Source organism: Danio aesculapii, chromosome 6 (genome assembly GCF_903798145.1).
Source record: "Danio aesculapii chromosome 6, fDanAes4.1, whole genome shotgun sequence".
Taxonomy (NCBI): Eukaryota; Metazoa; Chordata; class Actinopteri; order Cypriniformes; family Danionidae; genus Danio; species Danio aesculapii.
Genome location: NC_079440.1, coordinates 11,553,290 through 11,576,004, shown reverse-complemented (window position 1 = coordinate 11,576,004; position 22,715 = coordinate 11,553,290). Strand labels below are relative to the sequence as shown.

Here is a 22,715-nt window from a genome sequence, read left to right as displayed (position 1 = left end):
TATTTTGACTGCTATGCTATCATAAATAGTACAAATAACCCATCGAAAAATACTTTAAGACCAAGCGGAATCCTGGTGTGACTTCAGTTAATCAGTTTTGTCCAATGCAAACATTTATTTTGCGAGATTCCAACATCCAGCAGTGCAAGAAAACATCTGACAAAGACAAGTCATCATTCGCTACTGTATTGTTTTTGAATAGAGAAAACGTTTGACAAGTAACTTTTTTTCTATATTTCTATAAATTCATTCATTCATTCATTCATTCATCATAATTCTAAAGTAAGTGCATGTATTAAGGAAGACTCAGATTCATAGAACTGGATTAGAGAGGCATTATGTGTTATCCAAATCATATGTATTTTAAGGTTGTAGAAGTTATACATTGAAAATAGCCTTAAATATATATTTTAGTACTGCTTCAGTGAACTTGAACAAGTATATTAAAAACCAATGATTTTCACTAGTATTATTAGTATTTTTTTAAGTGTGCTTTAAATTTTTCAAAATAAGTTAAATCTTTGTAGACTATAAATATATATGTACTATAAAATAATATACATTATTTATATACATATATAATATACATTATAGATTCATTTCATTAAAAAATATTATATTATTAACTATAGGGCTGTGGCCAGGTAGGGGGGCCTACAAGACAATGTGCCCAGGGGCCTCTGAATTCTAAATCTGGGCCTGACTGTGGGGGAAACCAGAGCACCCAGAGGAAACCCACACAAACATGGGGAGATCATGCAAACTCCAAACAGAAATGCCAACCGACCCAGCCGAGGCTCAAACCAGCGACCTTCTTGTTGTGAGGCGTTAGTGCTAACCACTGCGCTGCCCCTATTTCTATAAATCTTGGAACTTATTCTTGAAAGAAAACAGGACCAATAAAAAAGCACTTTTACAAGCGAGGCTAGAAAAATCATCAAGCTCTAAATTATTATTATGTTTCAATTTTTTTCATTATTCAAATGGCCACATTCTGACTGAGGAAAGTTGAATGTGCTGGCCAGTTTGTTATCTGCCTAATAATTTACAACAGGCTACAGTTTTAAATGTGCAACTTTTTTTCTAATTATATATCATGTAATAATTTTAGTTTTACATTTTTAAAGATTTTTTTTACCTTTTATTATGATAGGACAGTAGAGATTTCAGACAGGAAAGCGTTGGGAGCAGAGAGAGGGGAAGGATCGGCAAAGGACTGCTATATGTCGGCGCACAGTACCACTAGGCTATTAGCGCTGACATAAATTTGTATTTTAAAAATAAATGTGTGCCATGTTTCTTTATTCGAAATATTTAGGATATACTTTTGGTACATCAGAAAATTGTGGTTATGAAGACCCTCCGACAAGCTAATCCAGCTAAAAATGGTACTTAAAATGGCACCTAAATTCAGTATTTAAATCTCATATATAAGAAAATGAGGTGAATAACTGCAAAAAGGTCCACTTTTTGAGAAAAAAGAACCACCCCTTTCATCAGGCTGGCTACGGGCGTGATATCTGTCAACATCTTAAAAAAAAAGTGTTTTAGGGTTTCATGACCTTTTAAAAAAATCGGATTAATTCACATTTAATTTCAATTTAGCTTTTTTTGTAGCTCGGCAATCAAACAAACAAACAAACAAACAAACAAACGGTTATGTTAAATCAGAAATGACGATTTATGTTTAAAAGTTTCGCCCCAACCTTCCCCATCATTTGTCCCCATCTGATTAGTTACAGGGTCAAATCAAAGGTTACCATGAGCCAAGTTTGGCCCGCGAGCCCTAGTTTAGGCATCTTTGCTTTTGACCGATAAAATGTCTCATGTCAGATAACCAGTTTAACCGCAGTTTTACCCTCAACGTCTTGTTTTATCTTAAGCATTAGATGTTTACAGCATAAATAAAACTTACTGCTTTGAGCCAAACACCCAAAACCATTTAATTTCAAATATATTTTATTTGCAGTTCTTAATAAAAAGTCAGCAAAATTCACAGGAGTATGATTATAATTTGTTAGTTTAGCATTGTTTCTATTTTCAAATTAAGTATAAATATGTCAATACGAGTCATACTGATAGACTTACTCTCTATTTCAAGTATTATTTAGGGAAATTGTACATTATTCATTTTTCACTGGTCAAATGAACTTGAATAAAGCACAAATTCCCCACCAAATGGTACTTAAGTGTAATAAATAAACACTTAGTGTAATAAATAAACACTGTCTGTACACACCTGGTAAACAGTGCAAGTCTAAAATCGTAATTACATGTTTGTAAAACTGATTTTTTTTTCATAAACTGTCAAATAATCTAAGGAAGAATACAGCTTATATTTACTCACATTAATGCAGAAAACGATATTCACAATAGAAAATATCACATTAGTTTTCTTAATATGTAAATACAACTTTAAAAAATACAAACACTTGTTTATTTACACAGCAAAGTCTACCCATCCAAAACCTTATATTTGTGAATTGTCAAATGACACCTTTTCGTTGTAGAAAATAGCCGTTTCTTCCATGTCCATTGTCAGTTGTCTGCTTCGTATCTGATAATTTGTGGTTCCCCATCTTGTGTCCCCGTAAGCTGATGTCCAGTGTTGTTTGAGTGTTTACTGGACAGGTTTAGGGCACTATTACTCTGGTGGATGTCCAATACAGCGGTTCAGGCATGGCAACATGTTTATGACATGTGGGACAGGACTGCTTGGACCACAACCACTCCTCTATACACTAAACCAGAAAAAAAAAGCACAACATTCAGTTACGTTACCACTAGGCCTACATGATATTGGAAAAATATATTGCAATAGAGTTGAGAGCAACAGATTTCAAATGGAAAAAGCACACTTGGAATGAACTCTGGACCTTTTATCTGCTCTTTGTAATTGGGATAATGAGGGATTAACACACACCTGGCCATTGAACAGCTTAGAAGCCAATTATCCATTTACTTTTGGACCCTTAACAAGTGGGAGGCAAATATGCAAACTGTTGTAATTCCTACACCGTTCACCTGATTTGGATGTAAATCCCCTCAAATTAAAGCTGACAGTCTGCAGTTAAAGCACATCTTCTTCATTTCATTACAAATCTATTTTGTTTTGTTTGTGTACAGAGCCGAAAATGTTAGAATAAATATTTATGGACCTAACTATATATATATATATATATATATATATATATATATATATATATATATATATATATATATATATATATATATATATATATATATATAAAAATAAATATAAATATATATAAATATTTTAATACGAATAGTTTCACGCAAGGTTTTATTTTTCATTAGGTCTATTTGACAGTTTTCTGTGGAGTCTGAGAGTGTTCATGTAGAGAAATTGAATAATCACAATGCAAAAAAAATGCTTTTCTTACTTTGCTTTGTCTCGTTTCTAGTCAAAATATCAAAATTTTTGTAGATCAAGTAAAAAAAAAATCAACAAGCAAATTTTAAAAATTAAAACAAGCTAAATTATCTGCCAATGGGGTAAATAAAATAATCTTGCTTTCACTTTGAAGTGTAGATATTTGGACTAAAAACAAGACAAAAACAATATTTTCGTTTGCATAAATCATATAAGTAAATACAATTAATCTTTTGAAATGCACAGTCAGAGGCCTAAAAACACATGCAAATGATAGACTTTCACACTATTCTGGTTAAACTTAGCTGTGGCCCCTGGTCATCTGTAATTCAGACTCAACATTGCATATCTTGCGATGTGACTGTTGCGGATGCAGACATTGCGATATCGATGCTGAAACAATATATTGTGCAGCCCTGGTTGTAGAGTGCTTTTTCAACAACACACTGCTCGAAAGCAGCTTTACACAGTGTCTCAATACCCCAGTGAATAAACCACAGGGGTCAAAGGCAGATATGAAACTCTGAGGTACAACTCTTAGGAGAACACAAAGGCTCAGTGGCAATAATCGAAATGCAGGATAGAAGGTGTTACAGCTCATTAGATACGCTCTGATTTCTGGGTGATATTTTTTTCGGTTATATTTGGTTTATGTAGTTAAATGTGGTGATTTCCAGTATTGATGTCTATGAAGCGTGAGCTCTTACCTCACTGTGGAAGCTGTGGGAGCAGTGAAGCTCTCTGATCACGCCTCCTTCTTTGCGAAGGTCGCCATGGCAGATTAAACACAAACTGTCCGCATCACTCTAAAAAACAAACAACACGTTATAGCAGCGGCTTAATTTCTTTTATTTGATATAATATTTGATCACCGTCACAAAACTGCAATTCTGTTTCACAGTTTTCTGTTTAATAAACATTTCGATTCTGCTCCATAGACTAAAAACACTAGATATTTTTGGGAAGGTAGAGACAAGATGTAAATTTAATGATACCCCAAAACAAAAATGCTGTCATCATCTACACTGTAAATGGGAGTTACTTTACTTTACATTAAAAAAGTGAGCGTTTCTTTTCAAATGAATTACGATTAGTTGACTTGCTTTTAAGGCAACTGATTGACTTGAATAAAAGTAACTGGTTTTCTCACCTTTTTTAAAAGCAATTAGTTGACTTGATTTTAAAAGGGAGTAAACCTGTTGCTTTTGAAGCAATTTGGCTGACTTGATATTTAAAAATGAGAGTAAACCCTTTCATTTTTATGCAACTAATTGAATTGATTATTAAAAATATGAGAAAACCAATTGCTTTTAAAGCAAATGGTTGACTTGATTTAATAAAGGTGACTAAACCTGTGAATTTTAAGGTGATTAGTTGACTTGATTTTTAAAAATGTGACAAAATAAAATTGTGTAAAATTCTGTTATTGTTATTTCATTGTGAGCATAAGATGACATTGTTTATCATTTGTTTTGTTCTATCATTACTTTTTTCTTTGTCATACAATCCATAAATATATATATCTAGATAGATAGATAGATAAATAAATATCTAGATAGATAGATAGATAGATAGATAGATAGATAGATAGATAGATAGATAGATAGATAGATAGATAGATAGATAGATATCTAGATAGATAGATGGATAGATAGATGGATGGATGGATGGATGGATGGATGGATGGATGGACGGACGGCCGGACTAATATATATATAGATAGATAGATAGATAGATAGATAGATAGATAGATAGATAGATAGATAGATAGAAAGATAGAAAGATAGATATCTAGATAGATATCTAGATAGATAGATGGATAGATAGATGGATGGATGGATAGATGGATGGATGGATAGATGGATGGATGGATGGATGGATGGATGGATGGATGGATGGATGGATGGATGGACGGACGGCCGGACGAATATATATATATAGATAGATAGATAGATAGATAGATAGATAGATAGATAGATAGATAGATAGATAGATAGATAGATAGATAGACAGACAGACGGATAGATGAATAGATAGATAGACAGACAGACAGACAGACAGACAGACAGACAGACAGACAGACAGACAGACAGACAGACAGACAGACAGACAGACAGACAGATAGATAGATAGATAGATAGATAGATAGATAGATAGATAGATAGATAGATAGATAGATAGACAGACAGACAGACAGACAGACAGACAGATAGATATATATATAGATAGATAGACAGACGGATGGATGAATAGATAGATAGACAGACAGACAGACAGACAGACAGACAGACAGACAGATAGAGAGACAGACAGACAGATCAACTAACTTTCCTAGTTATCATGTTGAGACAACATGAAGAAATTATGTTATCTTATTAGTTTTTACAAATGCAAGTAGATTGAACATAAAACAATTATGTTGTCCCAAAAAATTTTTTGGAGTGTGGATAGATAGATCATTTGATTTAGGAGTCTGAAAATATTTGCTTTAACTTTACTCTTCAAGTTTTCATCTTTAGGAAACATACTTTGTTGACTTCGCTCATATCTAATCTTATATTTCTCCAGCCTTGCCAAAATATTTATCTGATCTTATCTTATGATCACGCATCTATTGGTCATAGTTCACATTTATTACATGTTAAAAAGCAAAATCATATCACACCAACCATAGACATGACATTGCGGCTCCTAAATCTTGCTTTTCTCTCCAGAGGCTCGTGCACTTCTGGGATGGTAGAGATGGTGTGCGGCTGTCGTACATATAAGCTGCTCTTGGTGTGTGCGGTCTCCTCGTTTTTGCCAACATGACTAAAGCGAGAGCACGGCCGCGCTGCGCTGCTCTGGAGACAGTGGCTCAGGAAAGCTGGACTTGGGATCACGGCAGCAGAGTGCATGCGACTCAGGTGCATCGCTTTCAGCTGAGCCTGGAAAATATGAAAAGTAGGACATAAATATTATATTTGAAGAACATCATTTTAGTTCATCTGGAAATTTGATTTATCACTCTTTTCATTACAAAAAATGCAAAATACATAATGAAGACCATAACTTTGTTGGTTGTGAATACACGCCCTCTAGTGGAGAAAATTACATATTGTGCCTTTAAGATGTCCAGTAAAATGCAGGTCACTGGACTGGTTAATTATTTTAAAAAGGTTGTGTATCTCAGCTAGAAAAACTCCAAACATTTGTGTAAAAAAAAACAATAATCCAATAGCTTTTCCAGAATTTCAGAATGACGGAAAGAAAAATTTGTACAATAAGTTTAAATGGGACATCAGTGCAATATCTTAATCAAAATCCCCACTGGGGTTTATTTTTTATTTATTTATTGAAGAATTCCTGAATGTTTTGAAATTATGATTAAAACTTAAATATCTCAGAATCATGGCGGCAGAGTGCATGCAACTCAGGTACATCACATACAGCTGAGCCTGGAAATTATTCAAAGTGGTACATATTATATTTGAAGAACATCATATTAGTCCGTTCGGAAATTTATCGCTCTTTTCATACCAAAATTGCACAATATGTAATGAAGACCACAACTCCCATGATGCCACGCCATCATACAGCTACACCTTTGTTGGTTGTGAATACATACCCTCTAGTGGTGAAAATTACATACCGTGCCTTTAAATATGCAGTAAAATGCAAGCCACTGGACTGGATGATTATTTAAAAAAGGTGAGTATCTAACCTAGAAAAACTTTAAACGTGTGTAAAAAATATATATAATCCAATCATATTTCCAGAATTTCAGAATAACGGAAAAAATATTTTGTACAATAAGTTTGAATGGCACATCAGTGCAAAATCTTATTAAAAAGCACCACTGGGGTTTATTTTTTAGTTATTTATTGAAGAATTTCTGAATGTTTTGAAATTGTGATTAAAACTTAAATATCTGGAATCATGGTGGCAGAGTGCATGCAACTGAGCCTGGACAATTTAAAAAATGGTACTTATTATATTTGAAGAACATAATTTTAGTTCATTTGGAAATTTGATTCATCACTCTTTTCATACAAAAACTGCACAATATGTAGTAAAGACCACAACTCCCATGATGCCACGCCGTCATACAGCTAGACCTTTGTTCAATATAATCAAATATACAAAATATGAAATAGCATTTAAGGTGTTTTAATATTTTTTAAGGGCCTTAAATTTCTCTAGATAGACTTATCATTTTTTGAAACTCTTTAAGACCCAGCAGACACCCTGAAACAACAAACATTTGTAAAAAAAATAAAATAAAAATAATAATCCAATTATTTTTCAAAAATTTTAGAATTAATGAAAGACTATTTTATACCATGAGTTTGAATGGAGAAAATCATATTAAAAAGTACCACTGTGGTTATTATTGATTTTTTAAAGAATTTCTGAATGTTAGGGTTAGGGTTAGATATCTCCGCTTCAAGGCTCCATATATGAGTAAAATCTGATAATTCATGTTTTCCAGCATGTCTGAATGATCCTAAAAGCATTTTGTAAAATAACTTCGAATAGAATGTGAATGCGAAGTCGTACATATTTTCGAAAGTAACCTATTTTAAGATGCTCAAAATTAATTTCTGATGCAGATACAGCACATAAAGAAACGCTAATGTTAGCCTGTCTGACTCTATTTTAATCTGTTTTATCCAAACGCTGGAAGGTAATTTCAGGATAAACTCCTCTTAGAGTTTGGATTATGCAAACTGTGTCCTGCTTTGAGCTCTGATGCCTCTAACCTGTAAATAAAAGCCAACATTTTGCATTTCTCCCAGCTGTGAGATGCACATTTTTGATACACAACCTCACAAGTGTTTATTTTTCTATAGTATACATATATGTAACAATACACAATTAAGAGCCACTCGTAAGAACTTGGTTGTTTATGCATTGAAGTAATTATTTTTAATTGTCATGTGTTTCCTTTGCTAAACAAATGTGCAATACAATTATTTCTTTTTTTACTTTGTTATTTAATTCCAAGCACATGTTGTACGATTATGCCAATTTAGATTTGTTTAAAGACATTTTCCACCGGTTTCACAAACAAGGTTTAAGGCTAGATTAAATTGCATGTTTGCGCTCTCAACTCAAAATAACTTGCGATGAGATGTCTTAAAATAAGTCAGTGTAATTTTTTATTTCCAGGTGCACACCAGTAATATATTTTTCTAAGGCCATTTTTATAAATGTGGCTTAAATAGCCTAATTTAACTAAGGCCTAGTCCTGGCTTAATCTAAGCCCTGTTTGTGAAACTAGGCCTTTATCTCCTTCCTTTACTATTGTGATTGTATCCAGCACCAACACGTAAACAAAATAAAAAACATACACACAGACAAATAATTACATTTAACAAGAACATTTATACATATCAACGCCTCTACATGCAACTAAAGTCAAAATGATTAGCCCTTCTATGAAATGTTTATTCTTTTAAAAAGTTACCCAATTGCTGTTTAACAAAGAGTTTTTTTTATTTATTTTGTCTTTGCCATGATGACAGTACATAACATTTTACTACTTATTTAGCATGATAGTATTCAGCTTGAAGTGCAATTTAAAGACCTAACTAGGTTAATTAGGTTAACTAGGCAGGTTAGGTTAATTAGGCAAGTTATTGGATAACAGTGGTTTGTTCTGTAGCCAATCGGATAAAATAATTACTCAAGGCGACTAATAATATTGACCTTAAGAGTTTTTTTTAACAGTTTTTATTACATCCAGACTAAAAGAAATCTTTCTCCAGAAGAAAAAACACTGTGAAAATTTCCTTACTCTGTTAAACAACACTTGGGAAATTATTTTGAAAATTAATACAAATTTAATAAAGATATTGACTTAAACTCTATGTAAAATAGAAAAAGGAAAATAACCATAAAAGAGAAACAAAATAATAAATAACTACATGCAATTCATTTGAGTACTTTCAATGGAAGCTAGAAATGCAAGAAAACAAATATTTGCATAAATGTCCTTATAAATACATACGCTGTAAAACCCAAGAGTCAACTTTATCAACTGAAATGAGTGTAGTGAATTCAAAATTGACTGAAAGTTAATTCTACTCATTTGAAAAGGGTTTTGAACTCAGTTTTGAAGGTAATGAGTTGATTAAATACTTCATTACTTCCACTTAAATGGAGTAAGTTCACAGTACTCAAACGGTTTGAGTTGCCTTAACTTATTGGATTTTACAGTACTCAGTTAGTTTGAGATCTCTTCATTTATTGGGTTTTACTGTGCTCAAATGACTTCGTTAACTCAAATGGATTAAGTTCACAGTACTCATTAGGATTAGTTTTTGAACTTAAATGGTTTGTTGCTATCGGTTTCCTCAAATGGTTTAAGTAACCTTAACTTTTTGGGTTTTACAGTGTAAATAAAATAAGAATACAGATTTTTTTTGAGAAAATTATATTATTTTATATGTATAATACTACTTATATTAAAAATTATATTAGTAATTAATCACAAAAAAAATCTACAAAGGACATAAGAGCCAAATACACAGTAAAAATGCGGGGTTGCGCACAATTCATTCATGTTGTCCCAACTCAAATATGTTAAGTTAATGTAACTCATTTGAGTAGATTGAACATAAAACAATAAATTTTCCCCCCAAAAATCTCCAGAATTTTCTTGTTTCAGCTTATTTTAAATAAGTAGTTTGAACAAGCAGCAAAAATAATTTGTTTTGAGTGTAGGCAAGTGTGCTTGAGAGACTATTTACAAGTGTTAATGTAATCAAAAGCTCGTTGCCTTTATGAAAGAGAAATCCACAGCTTGGCAACCAAAGTTAATGCTGTCTTTTGTATGTTATACACTGTAAAAACTGCTGGGTTCAACATAATTCCTTCATATTGTCCCAACACAAATCGATTAATTTAACTTCATCATTTTTATACGTTTAAGTGGATACAACATAAATCAATTAGGTTGTCACAAAAACAACTTAAGAATTGTGTTGTTTCATCTCATTTTAAATATGTAGATTTAACAAGCAGCAATTTACAACTTGTTCAAACAACTTATTCAGTTCAGTTCATATTTATTTCTACAGCGCCTTTACAATGTAGATTGTGTCAAAGCAGCTTAACATGGAAGTTCTAGTAAATTGAAATTGTCGGCCCAGTTTGTTCTTTTTCAAAATTAGTTCAAAACATGCTTTTTCAAAACACAGTTCTTAAGGTTTTTTTTAGGACAACTTAAATGTTTTGTTTAATCTGCTTTATTTAAAAAAAAATTATTAAGTTAACTTAATCGATTTGTGTTGGAACAACATGAAGGAGTTGTGTGAAACTCAGCATTTTTTACAGTGCGCTCAATTTGGTTTGTCTACTAACCGGGCATGGAAGTGAAGCCCTGCGACTGGCCAGCGATCGACTTGGTATGGGGATATCCCAACTGCTCTTCCTCTCGGCCTCCGGCTCCTCTTCCTCTTGTTCGTCTTCCTCCTCTTCCTCCTGCTCCTCCTCATCTTCTCTCCCTTCATATTCTCCTTGAGTTGCTGTAAAGATTTCATCGTCCTCTTCCTCTTTCTCCATGTTAAACAGTCGTCTTCAAACCCTGAAACAAACACATCTAATAGGGAAAGAAAAAGCCGTGGGCAGTGGCTAGAAACTGGACGGGCCTTGGATTGCTGATTAAGCCTCTGTAATTAGATCCCCTGGTTTTCTTATCCCATCTGTTTCCTCTGCGGCTCTAAGCCTCACAGAGAGCGGTGCAGGCTCCTTTAACTCCTGAGTAATCTGTTTAGGGGAAAGGTAGGGACTTGGGAGTGAAGGGAGGGGATTCTTCAAGTGCTCTGGAAGCATCTTGTTCTGGGTCTGTTAAGAATATTCTGAAGTGCACTAATGTTCTAAAGTATTCTAAAAATAGGGCAAAATGACATCCAGGTCAGTCATCAGATAATTAATTTTCATCATGAGATACATATACAGATACAGTTGAAGTCAGAATTATTAGCCCCCCATTTGAATTTTTTTTTCTTTTCTTAATATTTCTTAAATGATGTTTAACTGAGCAAGGAATTTTTCACAGTATTTTCAAAAATTTATTTTCTTCTAAAGAAAGTCTTATTTGTTTTATTTCGGCCAGAATAAAAGCAGTTCTTAATTTTTAAAGAATCATTTTAAGGTCAAAATTACTAGCCTGACTTCAACTGTACCTCCTGAAGGAGTTAAAATTCTCTACACATATTTTGAATGTATAAATAGGCAGTAAAAATGCTATCTTTTTTGCTAAACACTATTTTTAAAGATTTATTTTAATAAACAGTATAGTCTGATGTTTGAGAAAATATAATGCACAAAAAAATGCTGGGTTCCACACAATTCATTCCTGTTGTCCCAACAAAAAACAATTAACTGATTGAACAAAAAAAAAACCTCAGAATGTTTCAGCTCAATTTACATAAGTAGTTTGAACAAGCAAAATATTCTTTTTTGAGTGTGGGTCACTCTCTTTATAAAATTAATTCACAGCATTTTTTTTTTACAGAATTGTACTTTAAATATGTCCTGGTGTGACAGTAAAAATTAGGAAAAACAGCTTTTAATAATATACAAATATTGTGAAATCGATTTTACTTTTTGTATAAAATTATGAATTTGTTATTTTCCTCCATAACTTGTCGGACTTTTTGGTCATTTTTAATAAATTGGGGTGTCACGGCAAAGGAAAAAAAAAATAATAATAATAATTTTTAAAACTTCCGAAAAAGTTAAATATGTGAATATTTCTGAGATGAAAACTTAACAGATCATGGGCTTCAGTCAAAATATCTTCAACGGGGTCCTTCAACTATTTAAAGTATTTCATAGAATTACCTCATTTAAAATTAGCATATAGTGTCACCAGAGGACATAGTTTTATGTGACAAAACGTATCAAGCTCTTGTGATTTTAGATATGTACTGTATGGAAGAAAAAAAATCACTTACTAAAATAGTCACTTGTAAGATTAGGCCTGAGGTATTTATTGATTTTCTTTTTAGTTCATTAGTTCATTTCTGTGTGTTTGCACAGAATTTGCATGTTCTCCCCGTGTTGGCGTGGGTTTCCTCCGAGTGCTCCGGTTTCCCCCACAGTCCAAAGACATGCAGTACAGGTGAATTAAATAAGCTAAATTGGCCGTAGTGTATGTGTGTGAAAGAGTATGTATAGGTGTTTCCCTGTGTTGGGTTGCAGCTGAAAAGGCACCGCTGCATAAAACATATGCTGGATAAATTGGCGGTTCATTCTTCTGTGGTGACCCCTGATGAATAAAGGGACTAAGCCAAAAAGAAAATGAATGAATGATTTTCTTTTTTATTTATATGAGCTAGAATTTACTGAACTACGCTTGAGAAGGTTACAGCATAGAACAGTTTTGAGATTTGTCTGAAAAAAGTAATCACAGCAGTTTTTAATAACAAAAGGTTCATGGAAGACAAAGCAATGTTTAACCATTTACCACATTTTAAATCAAGACAAAAATAATTATATTTATTTTTTGTCATATGTGACAGCATAAATACAAGTCACATCTACAAACAATTGATGAAGACAATATATGTATACATTCATTCATTTTCTTTTTGGCTTATTCCCTTTATTCATCACGGGTTGCCACAGCGGAATGAACCACCATGTAGACATGGTCAAGACAATCTACAAGACAATCTGCTCCAAGCATCAGAATGGGTAAGAAAGGAGATTTAAGTGACTTTAAATGTGGCATGGTTGTTGGTGCTAGATGGGCTGGTCTGAGTGTTTCAGAAACTGCTGATCTACTGGAATTATCACGCACAACCAGCTCTAGGGTTTACAAAGAATGGTCCAAAAAAGAGAAAATATCCAGAGAGCGGCAGTTCTGTGGGCGCATATGCCTTGTTGATGCCAGAGGTCAGAGGAGAATGGCCAGACCTGAGCTGATAGAAAGGCAACAGTAACTTAAATTACTACTCATTACAACTGAGTTATGAACCGTGAGGCAGATAGGCTACAGCAGCAGAAGACCACACCAGGTGCCAATAGTAGATTTGCATTATGAATGTGCAGCCGACAAAACTGCAGCAACTGCGTGATGCTATAATGTAAATATGGACCAAAATCTATGAGGAATATTTCCAGCACCTTAATGAATCTATGCCACAAAGGATTAAGGGAGTTCTGAAGGCAAAAGGGGGTCCAACCTGGTACTAGTAAGCTTACCTAATAAAGTAGTTACCTAATAAAGTGGCCAGTGAGTGTATATTACATACAAGTCAGAAGAAATGTCACCGAATAAAGCCCTGGAAATCTTCAAATTGCCTCATAATTTCTTCTCTTGGCTGTAAATAAAACATATTGTAACACCAGGGTGTGTTATACAAGAAAATACAAATTTTAGTCTACTTCATACATTTCTTACTGTTTCTTTATGATTAACGTTCGAATTCACTAGCAATTTCTGATCAGTTAAAAACAAGCTTACAAAAAATAGATGTTTATTTGCATCATATACTGTACACCCTGCTGTACATAAACACATACAAACAGGAGTGTGAAAGGCATCAGTGAACGGGATTATCATTTAAGTAGATACTATAAATGTTAAGCACCTTATAGAGTGCACTCACAGGGGCCGTCTAAAATTAGACCCCCGCAGATACATGTGTTGACATAGACCGAAAAAGCCAAACAGTGTCAACAACAAACGAAGTCATGACAGGACATTAGATGCTACTAAAATTAAGCGTGACTCATTGAACAGCTAATGCTATAATCTACACAGCCACTTAGTCTTTGATTATATGAATCCCTCATTTCAATTTTGTCAAGAAAAGTAGAAAAGACATAGTTATTCGACATTTCCAGTAACAGTGAGGTTTTAAGTAACATTATTTTGGAGCTATTTATCTCCGAAACAGAAATGAAACCTAAATATCGATTACCAATAGATGGCAGCATTGCACAAATTTCCCCGCCATGATAGTTTAGGGACTGTCGCAAAATATAGGTGATTTATATGCAAACACTGACACGTAAACATTCCAAATAACAAAAATGTGTAATTATATTGTAATACAGATGCTAAATTTTTATGTAACACATTTGAAGAGTAAAACCTAAATGCCTCTGACATTTTCTTCTAAAATTAGCACGTTTCTTAGACTCCTATGTAATTTTCAGTCATTTAAATAATTTATTTAAAAGTAATGACAATATGCTGTTCTTAAACCAGCTTAAACCAGGCTGGTCAAGCTGGGTTTAGCTGGATTTAGCTGGTCATTTTCCAGCCTGACCAGCTAAGACCAGGCTGGAAATGGCTGAAAACCAGCCTGGAAATGGCCAAAACCCCTCTAAAACCAGGCTGGTCAACCAGCTAAAACCAGCCAACCAGCCTAGGCTGGTTTAAGCTGGATTTTTCAGCAGGGTTGTCATAAATTTAAGTTACTGGACCAACACAAGCAGAAAAAATGCTTATTTCAGAAGAACATTTCATATTTAGAGGCTTTTTTGGAACTCTTCACTTCACTACGTCATTTGTTGTGTATTTATGGGTCAAGCCTCTATTTGATTGAGTCCGATAACCAGCTGGGTGAATTCACTGCTGAAAATCCCAACAAAATCTGCACAGATGATGTTAAGGCATGCTTGGCCTGAGCCTGGCCGCTGTTGTTTCACCCACTTCATAAGCAGACTGTAGGAATGTCGGGTCATGCTTTGCAATGATTGGCAGGGATGACAAAGTACATACCGAGCATCCTCAGTTAGGTTCAGGCCGGCAGCAAAAAACTGACCTGAAAACAAATTCAGGGGCAGTTATTAAGAGAAACATCTTTTTTTTTGTCTTACTGTAATTATTTGGTGTAATTTTATCAGACTGCAACAGACAGGTTTGAAAAAGTAAAAATTATTCGTTTCCTCCTTAGAGAAACTGATTTTTAAGGATTATCTAATAATAATACTATTTTATAAAATTATTATTTAATAATGATGCTGTTTATTATTTAAAGAAAAACACGCTTAAAGGAATAATTCCCCCCAAAAATAATTAACTTAATTACATTCATTATTTACTCTCTCCCTCAAGTGGTTTTAAACGTTTATCAGTTTCTTTCTTCTGTTGAACACAAAAGAAGATATTTTGAAAAATGTTGGCTGCTGGGACTGGTTGATTTCTTGGAAAAAAAGATTACTATGGAAGTCAATCAACCAGCAATAGTGCTGGAATGGATCACATTATGGCTTATGGTCATGGATCAGACCATTTTTCGGATCAGCAGAGGAGACAAATGTAATTAGATTTCCATTTGTTACAAAAACAGTACTGCAAGAGTTTTCTGGTTTTAACAAACAGAACTTAGAACCTGTAATTTATATGATAAATTATTAAAAATAAATAAATAAAATAATTTATAAAAAATAAAATGAAGAAATAATCAGCTGAAAAAAAATTAATTGTAAAATATTCAGTACTGTGAAAAATTCAGTTATTACTACTGTTGCTGATAACACTAAATGTAGAAATCTTACATAATTTGTATAATTCATATTTATTTTTAGTCTCATTTTCAATAAATTATTGCATTACTGACTTTCATTGCTAGATGGATTAATCTTTGAAGAATTATTCAGTGGTATATTTTTGATGGCTGGTTGTCGCCACCTATTGGTTAAATAATGTAACTGCTGCCAACAACTTTCCTTTTGAGTGTCAAGCTAAATGAGTATGACAGTGATTTTAATCTTTAGCATAAACATCAGTGATTTTATCTAAACTATAAACTGTTATCCCAGTACTTCTGTGTTATTTGACTGGTTGTAACTTCAAAAGACTTCAAAAGAATTTCTTGATTTTTACGTTTTTCAAACACAGATTTTGAATGCAGCAATTGGAAAGATTAATAAATTTATGCAAATCACCATCATTTATAAGTTGTGTTGCGTGGTTGTTAAGATCCCGATCTTTTAATGATTATTCGTGCAGCTTACACTGAATGCATTAATACAGGCTGAACAAGTAGTGACAGAAAACACCTTTAATAACCTAAGAAACCCACCACATTCTGAATAACCATGAATATATCATCATTATATTTTACAGGAAAGACTAAATGACGTGATTTGAATGACGCGAGAGGCAATCTCTCTGCGATTGTTAAAATTTTAGGATTAATCTACAAATAAAAAAATTTATTAATCCACAGGCGTGTTTCAAACCGTGGGTTGTGATCCGTATGAATCACGGATTAACTGTGATCCGTTACACCCTTAAGCAGCATTCTTTTAAAATATCTTCTGTTTTGTTCAACAAAAGAAAGAAACCGATAAAACTAGGTCTTGAACAAGTGAAGGGTGAGTAAATGAACGAGTTCATTTTCATTTCATTTTTGGGTGAACCATCCTTTAAATAGTGGAATCTGACCAGAACAACATTAGCTATGATGCTGTTCAGAATAGTTCATCAATCAGAGAGTGCACCAAGATACCTTTAGCTCCGTCCACTCCCATAAAATCCATTTCCACACATTTTTTAAATAATTACAGTAATATTTTACGTTTCTATAGATACAACCATCAACTTCACATGTCGTTTGTATTGCTTCATTGGATTGTTGTTCCTCTCTCATTAAAGCCTTAAAGCACACAATTTTTTAATAATTTTTATTGATCTATTTGCTTTAAATATAGTTTGTAATGTTCTTATAAAGAAACATCTCCTCATAGCTGGTTTCTTTTGGTTCATATCTTAATATTTTATTATTATAACCGACCTGGTCTTCCTTTATTTTTCTTGTCCTCCAGGTAGGATATAACAAGGTTTGGATCTGACTTGTTCGCCCACCAGTATAGACACCGAGGCCACAGTTCCACATATCCAGTTGAAGAGTCGTCATCATATGACAGAATAACCTGATAACTGTGATTCCAGCACTCCTGTAGTGAGGGGGTGACCTGAAATCACAACAATTCCAGAGAGAGATCAATAAAATGTAGAATATTGTAGAATACATTTGGCCATCATCACAATCCCATCAGATTTCATGTTTTATTGGTCAATAACATGATAGCATGATCTTATGCTATGTTTTTTAGCTATCGTTTTAGCTTTTATGTTATCGTAAATTAGCAGTTTCCTGTATTTTGTGATTCATGTTTCTATTTTGTTTATTTGTGCTTTTGAATTGCATTATGGGACATTGATCTTTCTTTTAACAATGTTTAACCTTGAAAAGTAAAAAAAAATTGACGTTGTCTGGGTTGGTGTCCAATATTAATATTTTTAATATTAATAATAAATATTAATATAAACTGCCAGTACATTTTCTGTTGTTTTACAGACTTATTTCTCTGTTTATAATTTCTTATATTATTTTATACTACTAAAATGTCTACTAAAAGTCACTTTGTTAAAATGTAGAGTTGAATTTCCAACATCAAGAGTGGACAGAGCAGAGATCAAGCTCCCACAATGCAATTCAAAATCGCAGACAAAAAGAAAACACTTGTGAATCACAAAATATGGAAATATGGAAACTGAATTTTTTACCTTTTTTATCTTTGAATTTGATATATATGTAACATTTTTAATAAGCTTTAAGTTTAAAGAGGTGCTTAGCGTGTAAAAATGGCACCAATGATGCAGGAGATAAAAACTGTGGACACAAACTGACAATTTTCTCCCTTTTGGGCAGTAAATACAGATGAACTATGGTTATGATTTAACAAAAATGAGGGGGGAAAAAAGATAGAAGTCATACAGTGGCCAAAAGTGATTTTCAGTCTTTGAAAGAAATCCCTTTAATCATATTGATGATATATTGATAAATTTTGATGTTAGAGATGGAAGATAGGATTTTTGATTTTGGACACGAGGACATAAGCCTCTAGACATTTTTTATGTCTTTCTTATTTTGACTCATTCAAAGTTCATTTATACATTATGTAAAGGGGAAAAACCAGATTCAGGTATGCTGGTTATGAGAATTCATGCAAAAGCTCCCTCATGTGGCAAAGAGGAAGAATGACAGGGTCAGGTGTGTTCACGTTACATTACACTGGGCAACTTTTAGAGAAATGTGATCAACGGGCAACCAAGTGAGAGTCAGCTCATTAGAGCAACCAGATCCAGATAATTAATATATTTTTGCCCATTCTCAATAGGAATATGGATTCTCTGCAATAAAAAGGTGCATGTGGAAACATTAGTTCAGGCTTTCCTGAGTTATTTTTTGGCACAAAGCGATAGATGAAATGAACCCAGATAACCTCTTGGGCCCATAGCCTTCTGAGCCCACCAGGCAATACATTCTGAAGACCTTAGAAGTTAAGAATTAAAGCAGGGGTCACCAGCCTCAGTCCTGCAAGGCCAGTGTCCCTGCAGAGCTTAGCTTTAACCTGCCTCAACGTTCATTCACTCATTTTATTTTTGGCTCAGTCCCTTTATCAATCTGGGGTCGCCACAGCGTAATGAACCACCAACTTATCCTGCATGTTTTACGCAGCGGGTGCCCTTCCACCTGCAACCCAACACTGGGAAACTTCCATGCACACTCATTCACACACATACACTTCTGACAATTTAGCCATCCCAATTTACCTATAGCGCATGTCTTTGGACGGAAACCGGAGCACCCAGAGGAAACCCATGGGCAAACACGAGGAGAACATGCAAACTCCACACAGAAACGCCAACTGACCCAGCTGAGGCTCGAACCAGCGACCTTCTTGCTGTGAGGCGATTGTTTAGATTATCTAAAATAATTAACTATATATAATTAAACTAAAAGGGTAGGCTAAATTAAAATGTCAATTAAGAAGGTACACAAACAGGAGGAGTAAACAAGAAAGCATTAAAATATAAATCTGGACTGGAGAATACAGCAAACAGGGGAGCGCAGCCGCAGACCAGACGTAGTTGTTGGGAAGGGAGTGTTGGCAGGTATGGTGTCTACCCATCTTACGTCATGCATTATAAACTACAGTTGCACATAATGTGCATACAGCCGCTGCCAGAACTCAGTAACTGGAGTTCTAAATTTGTAAATTAGATATACTTCTGCTACAAAAACATGTCAACCTGCTTTATAAGACATGCTTTAACCACCTGGCTGCAAATGGGATTTTTTTGAAAACAGGTTTATGAATTTTTCAAAGCTTTAAAATAAAAGACACTATCTAAGAATAAAATGTAAAACTACCCCGACTGTGTTCGTCTGAAAGAATAAAAACACATATACATTGACGATGGCTTGAGTAAATGATGGGGTAATTTTTGGATGAATTATTTATTAAAATTTCCTAAAAACTTCTTGCAGGGTCAATAAAAAGAAATTCTCCCTTGCAAATGCTTTAAAAACAGGTTACTTACAGATTTGGGACAGATTTTTTTGTTGAATGTGGCAATGAGAAACTGAATGAGGTCTCTGTGCTGATCCAGGTTCATGCCTTCAAAACTAGAAAGTGCAATGATGACCACTTCCTTATTGTGTTGATCTAACCAATGTACAACTTCTGTCAGCGCTTCCTTAAAATAAAACACAACCAAAGTTATTCTCTGTCTCAGAATGAGGAACTAACATTCTTTTAAAAAGAGTAGAGCGTATCAGAGACATACTTTAACTGTCAGAAGAGAGTAGACTCCATGTGCAAAGTAGAAAACTTCATCAGGGTCTTTTACTTTATGTGCTATTCTTAGATCCAGGAACCGAATGCCCAAATCCAGTTGGTTAGAGATGGCGCCCTCCTGCAAATAAAATAAATAAAAATAAAAAAGTGCCACTTTGTCATTATTTACACACTTATGTTATTCTAAATCTGCATGACTTTATATGTGGAATACAAAATGAGGTAGAATGACGCCATAGATGCAATTGATGCTTTGGTTATGTTAACATTAACACATAATGTTAATAAATATTAATAATAAGAGCAATTCCATTTTTTTTATGGCAAGGTTGACGTTTGCACGGAATTGCTCATAAATAAACTACCTGTGTTGTTGCCCATTTCATTATACAGGGCCGAACTATACAAGGAAAATACTTGTCCAACACTTGCACCACCCTCGGCGTGGAGTTCGCTACTGAGGATTGCTTATCTAAACAGTAACTCATGCTGTCATGACTTCCTGGAAAATAAAAATAAATGTTTATTGTTAAATAATAACAGTGGTACAGGGTTTAAATACTGTTAATTAACGTAATGCAATGAGCAACTTTAACGTACCCGGTATAGCGAGATTCCACAAAGGGATGTCCCAAAAATGAGAGGGCATCTTGGACATCCAATCCGCATAACAATCTTCATCCTCCATTTTATTGCGTTTTGTGAATTATTAACAAAAACCTAGAATGCTCTTATTGACACTTCGCAGTAACGTTAGCCTAACCATCCTCTAGCCTACGTCAGACGCTAAAACTGAAAAATGAGCACTGTTACCGCGTTTTTCTGCACGTCATCACCTGTCAGACACATTGTTGGATGTCTATATTGTGTTTGTTTTGTTAATGATGTTCGAAAACTTATAGATTTTCTCTGTTCATGTCGCTCTCGTGGCACTTTCTTCAGCATGGACAAGTTCGACAACAGTGTTAGGGACCGTCTGAAAATTCGTTTGTTTTTCGCCAAGTAGCCAAAACAAGCTGGTGCACGTTTGTTGCCCCACAAATGTTTCATTTATTTTTTATAAATTATATATTTTTTATAACAATTGTAAAATAAAATTCATACAAAGATACCTTTTAAGCCTATGTGTTTATTGTCAACAAAATAAGAGATTTTTGTGAAGGAATAACGTTCACTGACCCAGAATTGAGATAGTACTTTTTGGGAAAGAAACGACAACAAATTAATTAACAGATTAAAAACTGTTAAGTTTTCTTTTTGCCACCAGGTAAGTTAGAAGACCAGGAAATATGACTATAGAAGCCAACAGTACTTTAGTTTAATTTTCCATGTTCATGTTCCTCTCCTGACACTTTTTGTCTCTTCAGTATGGATGACAACAGTGTTAGGGAGCATCTAAAAATTCGGTTGTTTTTTGCAAAACAGCCAAAACAAACAAGTGTGCGTTTGTTCTTCTTCTTTTCATAAAGAACTGGCGGTTGGCATACAACTTCTAGGTGCATTACCGCCACCTGCTGGTTAGGAGTGTAGGCCATGATCGCACTGACAATCCATCTTTTGAAAAAAAAAACAAAAACAACGTATACCACTTCTATCTAAATTCTTTGATCTAATTTAGACATTTTTTTAAATAGAATTAAAAATTCTATACATTCCTCATTTGACTTGTTTTTAGCACTTTAACCAAATTAAAATTAATATTAACTCTTTTCAAATTTAAAATAAATGCTTTCCTTTCCCTATAGTACTTCCGACATTTCATAATTACATGCTCCACAGTTTCTTCTTGCCCACAATAATCACATTTTCCAGTCTGATGTTGTTTCATTTTGTGCAATGAACTGTTGAGTCCTGTACATACAAATCTAATTCTTGAAATTACACTCTCTTCCTTCCTACTTCTACTTGTTATTCTTCCTTTATCCACATTTCTTTGTATATTAAACAACCACCTCCCATTTTTTCTTCCTCCCACTGTTTTTGCCATCTATTTTTTTTAATCACTTGATTAAAACATTTATCTCTACTATATTTTACTTCTATAATTGAATTTCTTGTAGCTTCTTTAGCGCCCTCATCTGCCAGCTCATTCCCTGTTAATCCACTATAAACTGGAACCCAACAGAACTTGATTTCTAATCCCATCATCTAAATTCAAATACCATTTGCAATATCTCAATCAATATATCCTTTCTGCTTTCAGAATGGCCACTGAAATGGTACTGAAAATTAGAGATTAAAGTACAGTCTGTTCATTTTTTTTCTGTTTGCCATAAGGTAAGTTAGAAAACCATTAGGAAATTTAAATTCTAATGAGTCTAAATAACCAGGTACCTCTACCAATACCAACATTTTCCATTTAGCGTTTGGATTACTGCAGTAATCTAAACAATACACATATGGAAAAGAAGTTTATGATATTGATTTGATTCATATATGATATTGATTTTGGTTTTTACATTTGATGCAGTATGATTATCTGAACAAAACTTTTATAACTGGCAGTCAGAAGTAAAAAGCTAAACAAAGGCTGTAATAAACAAACTACACCACAAAGAGTCCAACCTCGCCACTAAACTAGTTTGGTCTTTATCTGAAAATATTTTCCTAGAAAGTTTGAGCTTGAGCCTTAAATGTTGATTCCAAAAATGTAAAAGTGGACTAGTGAGTTTTCCAGTTCACATTAAATTTAACACATTAGCCACTATGGTCCCATTTAGCA

The 22,715-nt window shown here is 33.8% G+C and overlaps 2 protein-coding genes across 3 annotated transcripts; both read right to left on the bottom strand.

Moving 5' to 3' along the window:
* Positions 1–1,971: 1,971 nt before the first annotated feature.
* On the bottom strand, positions 1,972–12,582 carry si:ch211-207l14.1 (E3 ubiquitin-protein ligase arkadia-A). Its single transcript, XM_056459520.1, has 4 exons — positions 10,742–12,582; positions 6,064–6,321; positions 4,102–4,200; positions 1,972–2,741 (listed from the first exon to the last, which is right to left on the bottom strand). Exons 1-4 carry the CDS (start codon positions 10,940–10,942, stop codon positions 2,634–2,636), a joined length of 666 nt encoding a protein of 221 aa, XP_056315495.1. The 5' UTR covers positions 10,943–12,582; the 3' UTR covers positions 1,972–2,633.
* A 104-nt stretch (positions 12,583–12,686) lies between these two features.
* On the bottom strand, positions 12,687–20,958 carry zgc:112023 (PI-PLC X domain-containing protein 1). Of its 2 annotated transcripts, XM_056459519.1 has the most exons (7): positions 20,594–20,958; positions 20,359–20,495; positions 19,983–20,111; positions 19,737–19,892; positions 17,140–17,320; positions 15,120–15,162; positions 12,687–13,710 (listed from the first exon to the last, which is right to left on the bottom strand). In XM_056459519.1, exons 1-7 carry the CDS (start codon positions 20,679–20,681, stop codon positions 13,692–13,694), a joined length of 753 nt encoding a protein of 250 aa, XP_056315494.1. In that variant the 5' UTR covers positions 20,682–20,958; the 3' UTR covers positions 12,687–13,691. The 2 variants fall into 2 exon arrangements, with proteins under 2 accessions (XP_056315494.1, XP_056315493.1); XM_056459518.1 differs by lacking the exon at positions 12,687–13,710 and having other exon boundaries at positions 13,850–15,162.
* Positions 20,959–22,715: the final 1,757 nt, after the last annotated feature.